This window comes from Bos grunniens, chromosome 18, assembly GCF_055505025.1.
Source record: "Bos grunniens cultivar Pamir isolate PY7600 chromosome 18, Bosgru_T2T1.0, whole genome shotgun sequence".
Lineage (NCBI taxonomy): Eukaryota > Metazoa > Chordata > Mammalia > Artiodactyla > Bovidae > Bos > Bos grunniens.
The window spans coordinates 56030951-56050063 of NC_141182.1; the positions used below are offsets into that span (position 1 = coordinate 56030951).

The following is a 19113-nucleotide window of genomic DNA, read 5'->3' on the forward strand; positions in this document are numbered from 1 at the left end:
CATGGTGGCCCTTCCTGACTCTGAGAGGGGAGGAGAGACACAGAGGTGAAGGTGAGGGTGGAAGGGGGACCAGACCCACTCCACTCACCTCCCGCTTCCAGAGCTGGGTCATCCTAGACCCAGGATCCACGGAGAGTAAGGGAGGAGGCAGGAGGCCACGAGGGGAGTCTCAGGGCAGGAAGGGCCTGGGGACCTCTGCCTCTTTCAGGGCTCTCCAAACGGGGTTGGAGAAGCCATTACATTGGGAACGCAGGAAGAAAAATTTAGAATTTCTACTTACATCTACTTTTTTTTAAACCAGTGAGCAAAACAAATGAAACTTAACTGACATCAGGTATATAGAATAACGGGAGTTCACAGGTAAAGTTTCTACCTAGGTTGGGGATGTTTTCTCAGGAAGTGGGCGCTGATAAAGGAGTGTCATAAAAGATGTTTAGACATGTTTGAGGTAAATAAAGGTGCACGTGAAGAGTTGAGAAGTGATTGGGAACCAGAGTTGGGGATGATGGAAGCTGGCATTGATTCTCAAGGTCATGACCTTTGGGGGTAGGGAGTGGGAGAGAAGGATTTTTGCCCAGGAAGTCGCTAAGGGGTGTGGTTTCCAGAAAGGGCCTAGGTCCTCCAGCCCTGCCCCCCAGCTGCCTTAACTCCATGTGACATTCAGAGAGGCTGTGCTGGGCTTAGATTCTCAGTCATGTCCCACTCTTTGCGACCCCATGGACTGTAGCCCGCCAGACTCCAATGCCCATGCGGATTCTCCAGGCAAGAATACTGGAGTGGGTTGCCATGCCCTTCTCCAGGGGATCTTCCCAACCCAGGGATCGAACCCACGTCTCCCGCAACCCAGGTCTCCTGCATTGCAGGTGGATTCTTTACCGTCTGAGCCACCAGAGAAGCCCATTCAGGAGGCAGGGCGGTGTTATCTAGCTCCCACAGAAAACCCTAATAAGGCCCAAGTTCTTTATGATTCCCTGTTCCTGATCTCATGGAAACCCGGTGACCCACCTACTACGGGTGAAGGCCTCTATCCCAAGTAAGAATGAAGCATAACAGCCAGCTAGCGAGGATCGAAATGTTCTAGGTTTACTTCCCTCTTGGTAGGAGTTGTGAGAGGAGAGTTATGGGGTAGATTCAGTATGGCTGCCAATTACCAAATTAGCTTTAGGGATTAACACACGTTCTGGATTGAGTGACACTGATTGCTGCAAAGTTCCCCACACAATTTGGCTCCACTCCAGGACACAGAAGGGTCTCAAAGGCAGGGGGAAACTGGGATGCTCAGTTTGCCAGAGGTTGGCAGTTTGGAGGGTGTATTTGCAGGCGGAGGCTGACATCTGGGCTGTTCACCCAAAGAACACTATGCCTGAGGCCTGTGCATAGCGGGGTGGGGTCCCAGAGGACCCATTTATTAACTCACAGCATTGTTGTCTCAGCCTCATTCTGAGAGAGCAGCCCCTGAGAGGTCAGCCACCCCACCAGTCCAGTCTGGTGGCAGAGGTGGGAGCGTTGGAGAGAACGTTGTCTGTCTTCCATGGTAACTGGAAGTTGGGTCCTGGGAAGTGCTGTGATGCCCATGCCATCATGCCAGCATGGTGCCCCCACTTTGCAGGGGGAAAGGGGCACCAGGTCCAGTCCTGGTAGCAATGGAGGTGACTTCTTCTGAGTTCCTCCATCCCAAAGCAGAGTGTTCCACTGAGCAAAAGTGGTGGAGGGGAGGAAAGAGCGTCCGGGTTTTCCATTTCCTTCCAAGGTCAAATGACTGATGTCATCGATTGCTAGGCAAGTTTTCCACGTGCCCCTTCCCCTCCTTTTTGGCAGAACCAACTATTTCTGTAGAAAAATGTTCACAAATGCCGCCAGTCATTGGACAGACTTGCTGCCTTGGAAAAGGTGGGCGGTGTTGCAAGTTACTGAACAGATTTCTCTTTTGGGCTTTCTTCCTTGGTCTCCCCGCCCTTGTAGCTGTTGTCTGTGTTTATCGAGGCTGGGCTCACCTGCCTTGAGACACGGAGGCTGGCACTCCTTATGGTCAAGGAAGACGACAGGGAGGTCAGTAGAGGCAGGCTGAACCAGGAGGAGCCCTCATACTTCTCTGAGTCCTGGCTGAGACACCCTGACTCGGGTTTCAGCGACCTGAGTAAGGACATACTTAACCCTCTGGTTGAGGCGTTGCTGGTTCTCTCTGGGGACTTCACTGAGTGGTGCTTCGGCCTCTGTGAGGACATGGAGGACAGCATGGGTGTCTTTTTAGACATTAGCTTTTCAAAGGGATCCGGGGCAACGTAGTCCTGGAGGGACCACCACTGGTGGAGTGGGTGGACTGGAATCGGCAGGAAGGTGAGGATGCTGAGGAAGATGACCCAGCCCAGGCTGTTCCGCGGGTAGAGGTGTTTCACTTCCTGGCTCTGGGGGCAGAGAGAGAGGAGACCAGGGTGGGAGAAAAAGGCAGCGGTGGTGGGGTCTCAGTCCACATGCTGCTGGGGATCAGGTTTCCCAGGGGCTGGCAAGCTGGTCAGAGGGCCCCTGGAGACCATAGGAGCCCAGACTTGGGGTCCTGCGGGGTGTCCTCTGACAAGGGGTCCCCAAGGTGGGCGTGGGAGGCCAGGGTGGGGCAGTCTCACCCCACTGGTATTCCAGGCAGTGTAGTAGAGGTGTGTCCCCTGGTAGAGCTGCATGAGGCAGATGGTGAGGAGGGCCAGCAGCCCTGGCAAGGTCACGTAGCACCACAGGAATGAGGAGAAGGGCCACAGAGGGCGGCCCATCTCACTGAACATTTCTTCCCTGAACCTGGGGTGGGGGCAACGGTCAGGGACGTCTGGAAGGGAGCCCTCCTCTGGCCACCGGGGTCTGGGGCCCTTAGGAGGGTGGGCTTTCCAGGCGTCTGGTTCTCTCACAAGTTCTCAACATTTAAGAGCTGCCAAGTCCTGCCAGGCCCTCCTTGGGGTTGGCTCTTGCATCTAGTCTCCCCATGGGAAACACTGCCCCCCTACCCCCAATCCTGGGGGAATGCATCACTCCCAGCCTTTTGTCTTCAGAATAGCCCATGTGGCCAATGGCAGGGTCCCTGAGTCCCCTGGATCCTGACTGCTTGTCCCATTAGGGCCCCCCAGCCTCAGATTATTCCCTCAGATCACTCCCTCCTGTACCCCTGCACCCTCAGCCGCACCTCCCTGCTGTGGGAAGGACTGAGGGACCAGACCAGGCCCCAACTCTCCTCAGAGACCCATGGTGGGAGGAGGGTTCCCTGGCTGGGCAAACCCTGGGGGCTTGGGCATTTACCTCCCAGCTCCGTAGATCCAAGCCAGGGCCATGTTCTGGAAGACCACGGTGATGATGAGGGTCAGTGGGACCAGGAGGTCATCAAACAAGTACATTATGTAGCTGCCAGCACGACTGGTGAAGATGAGGCTGCCCAGAAAACCTCCCAAGCAGACGATCGCTAAGGCAGGGGCAGGTTTGGCCACACTTGAGGTCTATGTGTAGGACTGGGTTCAGGGGTCAAAGTGAGCCCTGGAGACTGGGGGTGGCCGGAGAAGGAGGGGCCAAAGGCAAGGCTGTCACTGGGATGAGAATCCACAGTACCTGAGAGTATCCTGGGATAATTCCTGAAGATGGAGATGGAGTTCTGGAGGGGAAAGACAATGCCTTCCAAGAGCCTCATCAAGTTGCTCAAGCCTATGATGAGCAGAGCCATGAAGAAGAGGATGGCCCAGAAAGAGGAGCCAGGGAACAACGAGACGACTTGGGAGAAGGCTGCGAGTGCCAGGCCCGGGCCCTCCATGAACTGTGGGGGAGAAGGGCTCTGAGGCAGTGGTGGGTCTGGATGCGGGGAGGGAAATGGTGCAGTGATCGATTAGCAATGTCTGCCTTGGGTGGAAGAAAGAGGCCAGAGTGGTGATGGATGGTCCAAGTGCCCTTCTTGGTTTCAGGAACTGCTGCCCACCCTGGACTACATAAATCTAAGAGCTTAATCTCTTGAGACCTCGGTTTCCATCTCTAATACATGAGGATCCTGAGGTCAATGTGAGAATTAGAGGGACAGTTTCCCCAGAGGCCTGGGCACATATGAAATGGTGGTGGAAAAGTGACTATAACAGTTACCTTGCCTCAGAAGATGATTAGGTGGCCCCCAACCCCGGCCAAGGACCCTAGGAAATGCAGATCCCTAGGTCCTCTGGGGCCGTTAAGGACTCCAACTCCCCTCCTGTTCCCAAACACGCACCATTTCCTTCTGCACCTTGATGCTGCAGGATGGGGATAAGTGGATGACCTTTTGCCGGAGATGGCCCGGGAGACTGTTGATCCATTTTATGTAGTCCATGGTGGGCAGCAGCAGGATGTCTTTGGGGGGCTTGGCATTCTGAGGCAGCACCCCCTCGTCTATCAGCTGCATCAGCTTTGAGACGCTCCTGAAGCGGGGAGAGAGGAAAGGAAAGGTGGTGCAGAGCTGACGGCAGACCAGGGATGTCAAGGACTGAAGAGGAAAGCGAGCTGCCCAAGATGAGTGCAGCTGAGTAACGAGGGCAGGGACCAGAAGCTAACCACATGGACTCGGAGCCAGTTGGCCTGGGGATCCCACCTGAGCAGCAGGAGATGTTATATTTGCAGTAGCTAATTCCTCACTGTTATGAATTGTGTGTCCCCGCCTCCCAGATTCATCCGGTTGAAGTCGTAACCCTCCACTACCTCAGAAAGGGACCTTATTTAGAAATAAGACTGTTGTGGAAATAATTAAAGGTGAGGTTGTATTGTAGTGGTGAGGGGCCCTAATCCATTGTGACTGGTATCTTTCTATAACAAGAGGGAATCTGGACACACACACAGACACACACACACACACATACACATGACATGGAGAAGAACACGTGAGAATGCCGGTGAGATCTACAAGACAAGAACACCAAAGGTTGCCAGCAAATCACCAGAAGAGGCATGGGACAAATTCTTCCTTACAGCCCAAGGGAGGACACAGCCCTGCCAATGCATGGAGCTCAGACTTCTGGCCTCCAAAGCTGTGAGACAATACATTTCTGTTGTTTTAGCCACCCAGTTTGTGGAACTTTGTTATGGCAGCATCAGAAAATGAATACACTCAAGATTTTCTCTTTTTGGACCTTAAGTTTGGAGTGCTGGGTTCATCAGGCGCGTTCATGATACGTTTTCCTCAACCAGCAGAGAGGACTGGTGTGTTTGACCTTTTTTCTCCTTCAATTTTTTTAAAAACTATTTATTTTATTGGCTGTGTCAGGTCTTAGTTGCAGTATGTGGACCCTTCCATTGAGGCACACAGGCTTAGCTGCCCCACAGCATGTGGGATCTTAGTTCCCCAGCCCAGGATCAAACCTGAGTCCCCTGCATCGGAAGGCAAACTCTCAACCACTGGATCACCAGAGTGGACCACCACTGGACCTCCTTCATTTTTGAATTTCACTCTTTCCTCTGCTTCTGCAGTGACTCACTTTCATGTGTTTCAAATATGGATATACTTTGTGGGAAAAATATGTCATTTTGTGTGTCGTCACTGAAGTGTCATTGTGCTATAAACAGCATTGTTTCTTACTTTTCCTCCTTTTTTTTTTTTCTTTGCTGATAGCTATACGTTGCTGAATGTACATCAAGTTTATTGCTCCTGACTGCTAGATTGTAGTGCATAATACTTATTTACATTCCAAGTAGTATGTCTCCAACTTGGTTTTTTTTTTTCAAGATCGTTTTGACTAATATACATCCTTTGCATTTCCATATACATTTTAGAGTGATCTTGTCAGTTCTATGGTAAAGTTTGCTGGGATGTGAACTGCCATTTCACTTGGCAGTTTGGGGAGAACTTATATCCCAACATCAATGATTCTTCAAATCCATGAACATAACATAGCTCTTCACTTATTTAGGTCTTTCTGTCAGCAACGCTTTGTAATTTTCAGTATGGAGATCTTGCACATCTTCTGTTAAGTTTGCTGCTAAGTCACTTCAGTCGTGTCCAACTCTGTGTAACCCCTTAGACGGCAGCCCATCAGGCTCCCTCGTCCCTGGGATTCTCAAGGCAAGAACACTGGAGTGGGTTGCCATTTCCTTCTCCAATGCATGAAAGTGAAAAGTGAAAGTGAAGTCGCTCAGTCATATCCAACTCTTAGCGACCCCATGGACTGCAGCCTACCCAGCTCCTCCATCCATGGGATTTTCCAGGCAAGAGTACTGGAGTGGGGTGCCATTGCCTTCTCCATCTGTTAAGTTTAGCCTTAGTATTTGATGGGTTTTGATGCTAATGTAAACGGTTTTGCTTTTTTAAATTTTAATTTAACTGCTGTTTGCCATTCAGTTCAGTTCAGTTGCTCAGTCGTGTCTGACTCTTTGTGACCCCATGAACCGCAGCACGCCAGGCCTCCCTGTCCATCACCACTCCCAGAGTTCACCCAGACCCACGTCCATCAAGTCAGTGATGCCATCCAGCCATCTCATCCTCTGTCGTCCCCTTCTCCTCCTGCCCCCAATCCCTCCCAGCATCAGAGTCTTTTCCAATGAGTCAACTCTTCGCATGACGTGGCCAAAGTACTGGAGTTTCAGCTTTAGCATCATTCCTTCCAAAGAAATCCCAGGGCTGATCTCCTTCAGAATGGACTGATTGGATCTCCTTGCAGTCCAAGGGACTCTCAAGAGTCTTCTCCAACACCACAGTTCAAAAGCATCAATTCTTCGGCGCTCAGCCTTCTTCACAGTCCATCTCTCACATCCATACATGACCACAGGAAAAACCATAGCCTTGACTAGACGGACCTTTGTTGGCAAAGCTTTTCAATATGCTATCTAGGTTGGTCATAACTTTTCTTCCAAGGAGTAAGCGTCTTTTAATTTCATGGCTGCAATCACCATCTGCAGTGATTTTGGAGCCCAGAAAAATAAAGTCTGACACTGTTTCCACTGTTTCCCCATCTGTTTCCCATGAAGTGATGGGACCGGATGCCATGATCTTCCTTTTCTGAATGTTGAGCTTTAAGCCAACTTTTTCACTCTCCACTTTCACTTTCATCAAGAGGCTTTTTAGTTCCTCTTCACTTTCTCCCATAAGGATGGTGTCATCTGCATATCTGAGGTTATCGATATTTCTCCCGGCAATCTTGATTCCAGCTTGTGTTTCTTCCAGTCCAGCATTTCTCATGATGAAAGACTAGAGATCTCTTCAAGAAAATTAGAGGTACCAAGGGAATATTTCATGCAAAGATGGGCTCAATAAAGGACAGAAATGGTATGGACCTAACAGAAGCAGAAGATATCAAGAAGAGGTGGCAAGAATACACAGAAGAACTGTACAAAAAAGATCTTCACGACCCAGATAATCACGATGGTGTGATCACTCGCCTAGAGCCAGACATCCTGGAATGTGAAGTCAAGTGGGCCTTAGAAAGCATCACTACAAACAAAGCTAGTGGAGGTGATGGAATTCCAGTTGAGCTATTTCAAATCCTGAAAGATGATGCTGTGAAAGTGCTGCACTCAATATGCCAGCAAATTTGGAAAACTCAGCAGTGGCCACAGGACTGGAAAAGGTCAGTTTTCATTCCGATCCCAAGAAAGGCAATGCCAAAGAATGCTCAAACTACCGCACAATTGCACTCATCTCACATGCTAAAGTAATGCTCAAAATTCTCCAAGCCAGGCTTCAGCAATACGTGAACCGTGAACTTCCTGATGTTCAAGCTGGTTTTAGAAAAGGCAGAGGAACCAGAGATCAAATTGCCAACATCCTCTGGATCATGGATAAAGCAAGAGAGTTCCAGAAAAACATCTACTTCTGCTTTATTGACTATGCCAAAGCTTTTGACTGTGTGGATCATAATAAACTGTGGAAAATTCTGAAAGAGATGGGAATACCAGACCACCTGACCTGCCTCTTGAGAAATCTGTATGCAGGTCAGGAAGCAACAGTTAGAACTGGACATGGAACAACAGACTGGTTCCAAATAGGAAAAGGAGGACGTCAAGGCTGTTTTCCATTAGCATGTAGAAAAACTTGTTTGTTTTTGTATGGGGACTTTTATTTTTGTGGCTTTCCTAAATGCACTTATTTATTTTAGTTTTTTTTTTTTTTTTTTTGGAAATTCTTTTAGGTTTTCTAAGTACATACTTATGCCATTTGTGAATAAAGACACTTTTAGTTCTTTCTATGCTCTATTCTTTTTATATTCCTTTTTTGCCTCCTTTCACTGCTAGGAACTTCACTATAATATTGAAGAGATGTGATGAAAAGAGATACCCTTGTCTTGTTTTTATATTAGAGGAAAATGTTCAATAATTAACCATTAAGAATGACATTGGACTTCCCTGGCAGTGGTTGAGTTTCCCCCTGTCAATGCAGGGGGCATGGGTTGGATCCCTGGCCTGGGAGGATTCTACATGCTGCAGGACAGCTGAGCCCACAGGCCACGACTACTGAGCCTGTGCTCTAGAGTCCGAGAGTCTCCACTACTGAGCCTGGGCATCCCCAGAGCTTGAGCCCTGCAACAGGAGAAGCCACTGCAATGAGAAGCCCACCGCAGCTAGAGAGTAGCCCCTGCTCACTACAACTAAAGAAGGCTTGTGTGCAGCAAAGACGACCCAGTGCAGTCATAAATGAAATACAGTAAATACATTTTTTTTAAAAAGGATGATGGTAACTGTTTTTCTGTTGTTGATATCCTTAACACAATGGTTGTCAACAGAGGGTGATATCCCCATCTTTTTCCCAGGGACATTTAACAACATCTGGAGACAGTTTTGGTTGTTACAACTGAAGCAGGGGAGGGCACTGATATTTGGAATCTAGTGTTTGACGTATATCTCTTATTGTTTTGTTTTTGATGATTACGCTAGAGCTGTGCTGTCTACAGTGGCCACAATAACTGTACAGCAAAGTATGATCTTTATTTTATCCACTAAAAAATGCTGCTGCTGTACAAATATGGACTTTTGCATCCTTCAATATCTTAACTGGAAGAAAAATTCCACTCTGAGGCTTTAGAAAATCCCAGTGCCTGAATGCACTCCAGACCAAGTAAATGAGAATTTCTGCGGGGGTGGGAGCACACAGACGTACGTATTTTCTAAGTCTTCCCGAATGATTCCAATGTACTGCCTGGGCCACAACCACTGACTGTGGCTCAGAATGCTCTAACGGTCCTCTCTGTGAGCTGAAACAATTGATTCTGAAAACTTCTTTACATCATTTGCAGTTTATAGAAACCTTTGGACAGTCATGGAATCTACCTGACCCAGGGGTTGAACCTGGGTCTCCTGCATGGCAGGCAGATTCTTTACTGTCCAAGCCACCAGGGAAGCCCAATCTTTGGACAGTCATATAGCTGAGACTCTTTTCTTATCTATAAAGTGATGGATATTAGACTATTCCCTTCTAGCTGTTTTTCTCTGAGAGTAATGTGATATTGTTCTTGCTGTTGTTGTTATTGGAGAGGTTTGAGTTTGAAGGTCCCTGAGGCTGGGGGACTGCTGAAGTAGAGGAAGGGGGACCTCTTTTTGGATCTGCAACCTGCGACTACTCACTGCTTGATACAGGCGTGCCCGCTGGTGGTGGTCCAGAACCCCAGCACTATAAAGATGATGGACGTAGTCAGCAATGAAGTCACCAAGTTGACCAGGATCACCAAAGAGGCCACCTGGGCATAGTTGTCACCTCCAGACTTGTAGGAGAATAAGATGATGGTGCCCATGCCCAGGCCCAGGGAATAGAGCACATGGCCTCCTGCTTGACGCCACAGGTCCAGGGAGGCCCAGGCAGAGAACTGTCGATTGGGGTGGTGGGCGAGAGGAGTTTGGGAATGGGCTCAGAGTGCAGAACCACCAGTGGGCTGGCAGAGGGGGCAGGCTGGGGTGGAAACAGGAGGGACAAGAGATATGCAGGGGACAGAAGGAGAGAAGATGCAGAGGAAGGAAACTCGGAGAAGGAGGGTGAAGGTTTGGAGTGCCCAGCCTCACCTCTGTGGTCACCATACGTCTGAGGCTGGTGGTTGCACCTTCCAAGAAGAGACATCGGATGAGGAAGCAGAGGAGGATGATGTAGGGAAGGAATACTGAGAAAATCAGCGTCTGGTCAGAGAGGTCGGGACAGAAAGCCGAAGTCAGGAGACATGGGCAGGAGGGGAGCATAGGACAGAGAGGCAAGTGTTATCAGGGGCCAGCAGGAGCGGAGACAGTGAGGTGAGCAGCATTAATGTGGCCGGGATGTGACAAGAGGGAGTTACAGGAGGATTATTCTAAGGAGACAACAATGTGGTTTGGGGGGGAAAAAAAAAATCCACCAATCAGGTGGAGGCCCTGGGTAAAGATGGCTTTTAAATGGTGGTGCAGTTGTGGTTTAGTTGCTATGTCTTGTCCAACTCTTTTGTGACCCTATGGACTCTAATCCTCCAGGCTCTTCTGTCCATGGGATTTCCCAGGCAAGAATACTGGATTGGGTTGCCATTTCATTCTCCAGGGGATCTTCCTGACCCAGGGATGCATTGCAAGTAGATTCTTTACCACACCGGGGAAGCCCTGTGGTCCAGTTGGATACAATCAATTCACGGGCTTTGGTTATTCTGACCTATTTTTAAATTTAGGGATAAGAACTGCAAAGGGGAGAGGAACCAGTGAGGCTGAAGACTGGATGTAACACCTTCATAGCTGAAGGGGAAAAGAAGAAATGGAAAAGAGACTTTGTGAGAAGATGATATGCTTAATAGGAATTAAATTTTTTTTTTTTTTTTTGCTCAGAGATTGATAAGGGAAACTCACCTCCCTGCCACCATGTGCTCTACTAAGCCTTTAGTAAAACCCACTTTTGTGTGACTGGCTTATTTTGAAGGCTGCAAAGACATGGTGAGCTGGGCTTCTAGGGATGCCTGGCATGAAAGTTGATTGCTTGCATAGATATAGGGGTCAGAAGGTACAGGTAATGTTAACCAAGATAATCTGACATTACTTTTCCACAGAAGGAGAATATCCAGGTGCCAAGGGGGTGGGTTGGAAATAAGGATTGGAATAAAGTAATCTAAATGAGAAACTTTGAAGTCAGTGCCAGTCGGCTCCTTTAGGGGTTAATGGGCACTGTCAAGACGCAGGAAGGTGGGGTAAGCCAGGCTCAGGGAGTGAGGCCATGGTCTGATCTACAAGGCTGTCTGCAGGTCCCCACATGCAGTGGCATGCAGATGAGAGATGGGGAAGAGGGAACTGGGTCAGTCTGAGGTGCTCTTCTGTGCCACGGATGGGAGATGAGCGGTTCTCCTTGAGAGGAGCAGTGACCACTGCTGAGGGCAAGTACACCGTCTTCCTTAGGACCCTGATGGAGTGGCTGTGTGGTCACCTCTGAGCTTACCCTCTGGGTCGGTGGGGGGGTGTGGGTCATGAGGATTGGAAAAGAGAAGTCAGCAGGAAGGAGTTAGATGGTGTGGGGGCAGGGAGCCTGAGGATCTTTGGACCTGGCAAAGGTGAAGGGGTAGTGAGACCAGCAGTCAGAGTGGCTTACCTGCATTGAAATCTTTAGCCCTACCATCATGATTAAGAAGAGGAGGAACCAGACTGTGAAGATGCCCAGGGTGAGATTCAGGACGAGGGTCTCGACCTCTTCTTCAATGTGGTTTGAGGCGTTCAGAGTGGTGTGGTACCAGAAGTACTGGTGGGTTACAGTCTGAAGGCAGGAAAGGTCTGGGGGAAGCCAGTCCCTCAGGTACCACCTCACCTGGTGGCTGCCCCTGCATGCCACTGCCTCCCCTTCAGCTCTCACTCCCTGTCTCTTGCTGCTTGGTTCCCCTGCCTCCCTTGGCTCTGCTGGGCCTCCCCCTCCCTCTCCTCACCGGTGACATTGATGTTCCTCACCAGTGGGCACTTGTCCCACGGCAGGGGGTAACGAAAGGAGTTGCTTAGGTAGGAGAGGCTCCAGGTGATGATAATGCTGTTGTACAAGCTCACCAAGATGCACACCTGGGGGTGGACATGGTGGGTCTGAGGTGGGGTGGGATGGGTGGAGATAGGGAGCCTGGAGACCATAAGGGGTGGGCTGGGATGCCCCTGGCTGGACCCTCATTCACCAGTATGCTGGCGTAGCCTATGCCGCCCAGCCAGGGGACAAGCTGCTTCCAGACCCGGATGTTGTCCACGCGCAGACATTTCCCCATGATCATCTCCATGTACATGAGGGGAACCCCGAAAAAGAGGAGCATGAAGAAGTACACCAGGATAAAGCTGCCTGAAGAAGAGAACCAGGAGCTGTGCTCAGCCAGCCAGAAGTCCTGGCCCCCCTCCTCTTAATCTCCAGTTATCTCTTCCCCCAAATCCTTGGAGCCTAGGTGCCCAGCCCGAAAACTCCTTCTTTAAACTCAGGATCCAGGTCCCTGGCCTCACCTCCTCCATTCAGATGACACAGGTAAGGGAACCGCCATATGCTGCTTAGACCAATGGAGAAGGCAATCTGGATCAAGATGTTCTCAGCTCTTTTAGTCTGAGCAAAGTAGTTTTGGGTCTTGGTGGCCAGAATCTCCTTGGCTGTGAGCTTCCAGGACGGTGTTGAGGAAGTGTGGCGTTCTTTGGGGGATTCTTCCTCTGATATTTCTTCAAGGGACTCCATGACTTTCTTCTTACAGGCCCACTAACTCGTGAGGGAATCTTGGGGTCACCAAGCAGAGCAGACGTTAAGGAACATGTCTCAAGACACCAGACTGTAAAACCCCATGACAGAAAAGGTTTTAGAGGGCTTTCCTGGTGGCTCAGTGGTAAAGAATCTGCCTGCCAATGCAGGAGACACAGGTTCAATTCCTGGTCAGGGAAGGTCCCACATGTCTCTGAGAAACTAAGCCCATGCGCCACAACTATTGAGCCTGTGCTCTACAGCCCGGGAGACACAGCTACTGAGCCCACTCGCTGCAACTCGAAGCCCGTGTGCCCTAGAGCCCTTGCTCCACAACAAGACAAGCCACTGCAGTGAGAAGTTCGAGCACTGCAATGAAGAGTAGCCCCTGCTCTCTGAAACTAGCAAGAAGCCCTAGCAGCCAGGAAGACCCAGCACGGCCAAACATAAATAAATTAACTTTTTAAAAAAGGGTTTAGACCAATGAAGGCCAGAGTTTCAATCTTGGCCCTTCTCATGAGTTACTGACTTTGAGAAGATAATTTCATTTCTCTGACACTCAGTTTTTTTCTCATCTTATAAGCAACAGATCGATTTCAAAATATTTAATAACTGTTACAGCAAGTGGGAAGTGGAATTAAATCTTTAAAGTGCTGAAAGAAAATAACTTTGAATTTGGAATTCCATTTCTAGAAAACATATTCTTCAAGAATGAAGATGAAGTAAATACATTTTCAGACTAACAAAACCATGGAGTTTTGTTGCCAGAAGCCTGGCACTACTAAAAATAATACAGACATTTCTTCTGGAAGAAGAAAATTTATCTCAGAAGAAAGGTCAGACATGCAGAAAAGAATTGAGAATAATTGAAATGAAAATACGTGGATAAAATTGAAACTGAAAAAAAATAGGAATGTAGAGAATTAAATATATAACAACAAAGATTAGGAGGGCGGTAAATGGGAATTTAATTAGTGTAAGTACTTTTCATTGTCTAGTAAGAGGATAAAAGTACAAATAAATATAATTTGATTATATATATATATATCTCTTTAATATGTGGAGGAATCATTAAAACAATAGTTTAAATGAATAATTCCTAAGCTATCAGAGAAAAAAAATGGACTAATGAAAAAAATCAATGTACAAAGAATTTAAGAAAGAAGAGAAAAAGAAATACAGAATAGATAAGACAAGTACAAAACACCTAATCAGATGGTAGATTTAAACCTAAATCTGTCTCTAACACCAAACACAAAAATAAACGAAAAATGAATTCAAGAAGACCAGGTACTATAAAACTCCCAGAGGAAAACATCAGCAGGACACTGTCTGACATGTCGAAGCAAGATCTTTCTTGATCCACCTCCTAGAGTACTGAAAACAAAAATAAAAATAAACTTAAAAGTTTCTACACAGCAAAAGAAACCATGAGCAAAATGAAAAGACAAGCCACAACATGGGAGAAAATATTTGAAATGAAGAGAACCACAAGGAATTAATCTCCAAGATATACTAACAGCTCATGCAGCTTAATTAAAAACAAACAAAAAAATACTTCACAAGCAGCCCAAAAATGAGGACAGGGATTTCCTTGGTGGTTCAGTGGTTAAGACTCTGCACTTCCACTGCAGAGGGTGGAGGTTCTACCCCTGGTTGGAGCACTGGTCGTGGTGCAGCCAAAAAAAATGGGTTGGAAGATCTAAATGGACATTTCTCCAAAGAAGACATACAGTTGGCCAAAAAGCACATGAAAAGATGCTCACATCATTAATTATTGGGCTTCCCTGGTGGCTCAGACAGTAAAGAATCTGCCTGCAATGCAGGAGACCTGGATTCGATCCCTGGGTTGGGAAGATCTGCTGAAAGAGGGTATGGCAACCCACTCCAGTATTCTTGCCTGGAGAATCCCCACAGACAAGGAACTTGGCAGGCTACAGTCCATGGGGTCGAAATGAGTCGGACTGAGTGACTAAGCACTCAGAGAAATGTAAATTAAAACTACAATGAGGTATCACCTCAAACTGGTCAGGGTAGCCATCATCAAAAAATTCTACAAACAATAAATTGCTAAATGCTGGAAAGGGTGTGGAGAAAAGGGAATCCTCCTACTCTGTTGGTGGGACTGTAAATTGGTACAGCCACTATGGAGAACAGTACTGCTGCTGCTGCTGCTGCTGCTAAGTCGCTTCAGTCATGTCCGACTCTGTGCGACCCCATAGACGGCAGCCCATCAGACTCCGCCGTCCCCGGGATTCTCCAGGCAAGAACACTGGAGTGGGTTGCTATTTCCTTCTCCAATGCATGAAAGTGAAAAGTGAAAGCGAAGTCGCTCAGTCATGTCAGACTCTTCACTACCCCATGGACTGCAGCCTACCAGGCTCCTCCGTCCATGGGATTCTCCAGGCAAGAGTACTGGAGTGGGGTGCCATTGCCTTCTCCATGGAGAACAGTACAGAGGTTCCTTAAAAAACTAAAAATAGAGCTACCATATGATCCAGCAATCCCATTCCTGGGCATATATCCTGAGAAAATCATAACTTGAAAAGATACATGTCCTATAACTTTTAAATAAATTACTTCTTAATTAGCAATATTCCTCCATAGCAAACTTCTGACCTGGTGATTTTACTGATGAATTGTACTAAATATTAAAGAAATAAATACTACTAATCTTGAATAAAAATCTTCCAGAATAGAAAAAGTAGCGAGACCAGCCTCACCTTAATACCAAAACCTGGCAGGGAATTATGAAAAAAGAGAAAATCACATTCCTATGTCTTTCCCAAACAAAATACTAGCAAATCAGATACATCAACAACACATAAGAACAACATAACATCACAATTGAGTTGAGTTTATTCCAGTAATGCAGGGAAGTTTAAAAGTTTAAAATCAATCACGATAACACAATAAAGGATACAAGTCATAAGATCATCTCAATATTTGTGTAAATTTTTGATAAAATGCAAAAACTATTCATTAAAAAAGAACTCTTAGGAAAGTAGGACTAAAAATGAAGATCCTTGAATCCTCCTTCCAACACAGGGGACGTGGGTTCTATCCTTGGTCAGGGAAGTAAGATCCCACATGTCTCAGAGCAACTAAGCCCATGCACCACAACTAAAATTGAACATTCTTAATTTCATAGAGATTATTTACAGAAAAGCTTACAGCAAATATCAAACTTAGTGATAAAATTTTGAAAGCCTTCCCTTGTAGGTCAGTAATAAGACAAGGTGCCCACTACCACCCCTTCTAGTCAAACTGAATTTAAAATTTGGGTAGGTTAATAGCATCCATGGCCCCAAATCTTCAATTTTTCCTTTATCTACTCCCTTCACAATGTTCTGAAGATCCTCTCACTAAGACAGGCTGTAATCTACTTTCCTATCACTTGACTCTAGGCTGGTATGCTAATTCAGAGACTAGGCTGCAAAAAGCTTTGTTGCTTGCTCTCTTACTATCTCTTACTATCTCTTTTGCTATCACCATGAGGACCCATCTAGACTAATCTGCTGAAACAGAGACATATAAACCAGAGCTGAACCACTCCAGAGGTCCCAGCTCAAGCTAGCTTAGATCAGTCAGAAGCCCCACACGTATTTGCTGACCCCAGCCTAACAACTCATGAGACACAGTAACAAGTTCCTGTTGTTTTAAGTCACTGAATTCTGAAGTGATGTATTAAACAGCATTTTGATGGCAATAGATAATTGATATGAGGTCCTAGAAAGTAGAATAAGATTTTTTAGAGTATAAAGTTTGGAAAGAGAAGGAAAAGTGTCATTATTTATGTGAAAAATAAAAAAGAATCCATAAGTACATAATTGGATTAATAAGTGAGTAATAACAAGGTTGCTGAATACAGAGTTAATGGAATACTAATAGCATTTCTAATACCAACAATAAATAGATAGGTAATGAAAAAATTAAAGGTAGTGATTATAATAAATGAGGATATTTCAAGTGTTTAGGAACCAATCTAATGAAAGATAAGACCCTTATACCAAAACTTACAAATGATTACTGAGAGAAGTAAAAGTTTTGAGTAACTGGAGAGGTATTCCATGTCAACTCAGAAGATCATGGAAATGACAGAATTAAGTAATTATGATGGGTAAAATGTATATTCATATTGAAAAAACAAAATTTGACTATTATCTCACAACATACAAAAATTAATCCAGGAAGCTTCTAAAGAAATTAATATGGGAGAATATCTTCATGATGTGGAGGTTAAGAAAGATTCCTTAAACAGAACTTAGAAAGGGCTAACCATAAGGAAAACAATAGGTAAGGTGAGTTTATTAGAATTTAGTATATCTGTTCATAAACAGACATGGTTAAAACGAAGACTGAAGATCCCGTGTGCCTTAAATAAGACCCGGTGCAGCCAAATAAATAAATAAATGTTTTTAAAACTAAAATTATTAAAATTTAAAACTACAATTATTAATACATATATGTCTACTTCTTACAAATGAGATACGATTATAGAACATATATATTGGATAATACCGTTAAATGTAACACGAAAGTGAAAGTGTTGGTCAATCAGTCTGTGTTCGACTCTTTGGGACCCCATGGACTGTAGACCACCAGGCTCCCCTGTTCATGGACTTCTCCAAGCAAGAATACTGGAGTGGGTTGCCATTCCCTTCTCCAGGGGATCTTCCCCACCCAAGGATCAAACCCACCCCAAGGGTCTCCTGCATTGCAGGCAGATTCTTTACCACTGAGTCACCTGGGAAGCCCCAAACGTCAGAGTATATAAATATACATTAATATATACTCTATGAACATATATGTTATTTCTTACAGACTGGAGATTTATAGGATATATATAATATACATTTCCATTATATCATGAGTATATAATGAGTATTTTCCTAGGTAATAAGGCATTCTTTTAAAATGTGATTTTTAACGGCTACGTAATATTCTGGAGTCATTATATAAACCTGACCAAATCTACAGTCTGCTTAAATCTTCCTGAGTATGCTTCACAGCCGGTTTAGTTTAGCACCTGAACAGCCCACTGCTTCCCGCTCGACTCCCAGCCCCCACCCTACCTCCAACAGCAGCCACCCCTTGTCACCCTTTCAAGGCTTCTCACCTGCAGTTTGCTCTTTGATTCAGACGGGAGAGTACCAGGAGTCTAGAGTCAGTGAAGGCCGCGCCTATCACATCCCAACCCTACCGGCCTCAGCCCCATCACCTGCTGTAGGGAGTCGTTGTCTCCAGGTCGGGGCCATCCGAGGCCTGGTTGAGGAGAGAAAAAGCGGGAAGAGAGGGGAGGCGAGCGGGGGAGCAGAGAGGGGGCCAGATGGGCCACCAGACTTCTGCTCTAACCGCTGGCGTTTTGCTACCCTGCTTGGGGGCCGACCCTTCCCTCCCAGGGTCAGGGCATCCTGGACCCCTAAATTCCTGGGAAGAAAGGGAGATGAGAAGCTAAGTTCCGAGGTCTGCGTCCAGAGGCCGAGCGATGCAGGAAGCGGGAACAGACGCCTGGCTCCCAGAGAGGTCAGGAACTGGGACCACCCCCCACCTTTACCCGCCACTGACACGCGCATCTGGACAAGACCGGTCGCTTCTGCGGGCGCTTGGGGGAGGGGAGGGGCGGCCTGGGCACGCGACGAGGGTATGAAGGCCGGTGCAAACCATTGCCACTGGGGTCAGAGGAGATTTTAATATCTCGCTGTAGCCGAAAGGTGAGTTAGGCAATTTACCTTGAAGATGCGCTCGCATCTGCGGTGCCTGCCTTCTTCAGACCCCTATCCCAGCCCCTGTGGACTCTCTCTTCTAGGCTTCGGACCCACAGTCCGTAGACCGCTGCAGGCGTCTTGGACTTATCTCTCTGAAGGAAGCCGCATTCCCCACGGTTCCCAGAGCTTTGAAACCTGAGGATCTGCGCGCTTAGGTGTGATGCATAGTTCAGTTCTTCCCACTCCTTTCACCCCATCATCCCTGCCTTCTTGGAGCATCTTCTCTCCAAGTTTATTCTTTGAGGAGGATCCCTTGCTGTGATTAGAGTGAGATCATCTGTTGCTAGGCAGATAGTAGTTTGGTGGTATTGCATCTCCGGATTTTAAAAGGTGAATTCATTACTAAAGATGAAGCATAAAAGGAACTTAATAGTCCTCCTAAGAAATCAGAATAACACCCAAACAAGCTAGAAACAGTATAATAAAATAAAGGTGAAATTAATGCAACAGAAAGTGAAAAAAGTAAAAAAAAAAAAACACTAAATAATCCAAATGCTGCTTGTGAGCCTGATTTTAAAAAAGTAAAAATAAAAGTATACATTAAGAATGAGAAAAGCAACATCGTCACCAAAATTAGAATTTTAAGGGAATCCTATATGAAATTCTAGATCAACAAATCTAAAACCCTAGAGGACACTGACATCATTTAGCAAGTTTAAATTGTTAAAAAATGATCCAAGAATTTGGGGGTAGGAGGAATCAATAGAAATGATTTAGAAGATGAGTAAAGGTCTACCATTGATACAGGCACTG

At 46.5% G+C, this 19113-nt stretch overlaps 1 protein-coding gene across 1 annotated transcript; it reads right to left on the reverse strand.

Moving 5' to 3' along the window:
- Nucleotides 1-1062: 1062 nt before the first annotated feature.
- On the reverse strand, nucleotides 1063-18111 carry LOC147354215 (orphan sodium- and chloride-dependent neurotransmitter transporter NTT5-like). The gene is given in 12 exon segments (XM_086353543.1): nucleotides 1063-2405; nucleotides 2622-2787; nucleotides 3280-3469; nucleotides 3472-3784; nucleotides 4223-4409; nucleotides 9535-9773; nucleotides 9967-10077; nucleotides 11495-11673; nucleotides 11823-11949; nucleotides 12057-12214; nucleotides 12370-12630; nucleotides 17712-18111. Coding segments are annotated over 11 exon segments (2391 nt in total). The 5' UTR covers nucleotides 12593-12630; nucleotides 17712-18111; the 3' UTR covers nucleotides 1063-1907.
- Between the last annotated feature and the right edge of the window lie 1002 nt (nucleotides 18112-19113).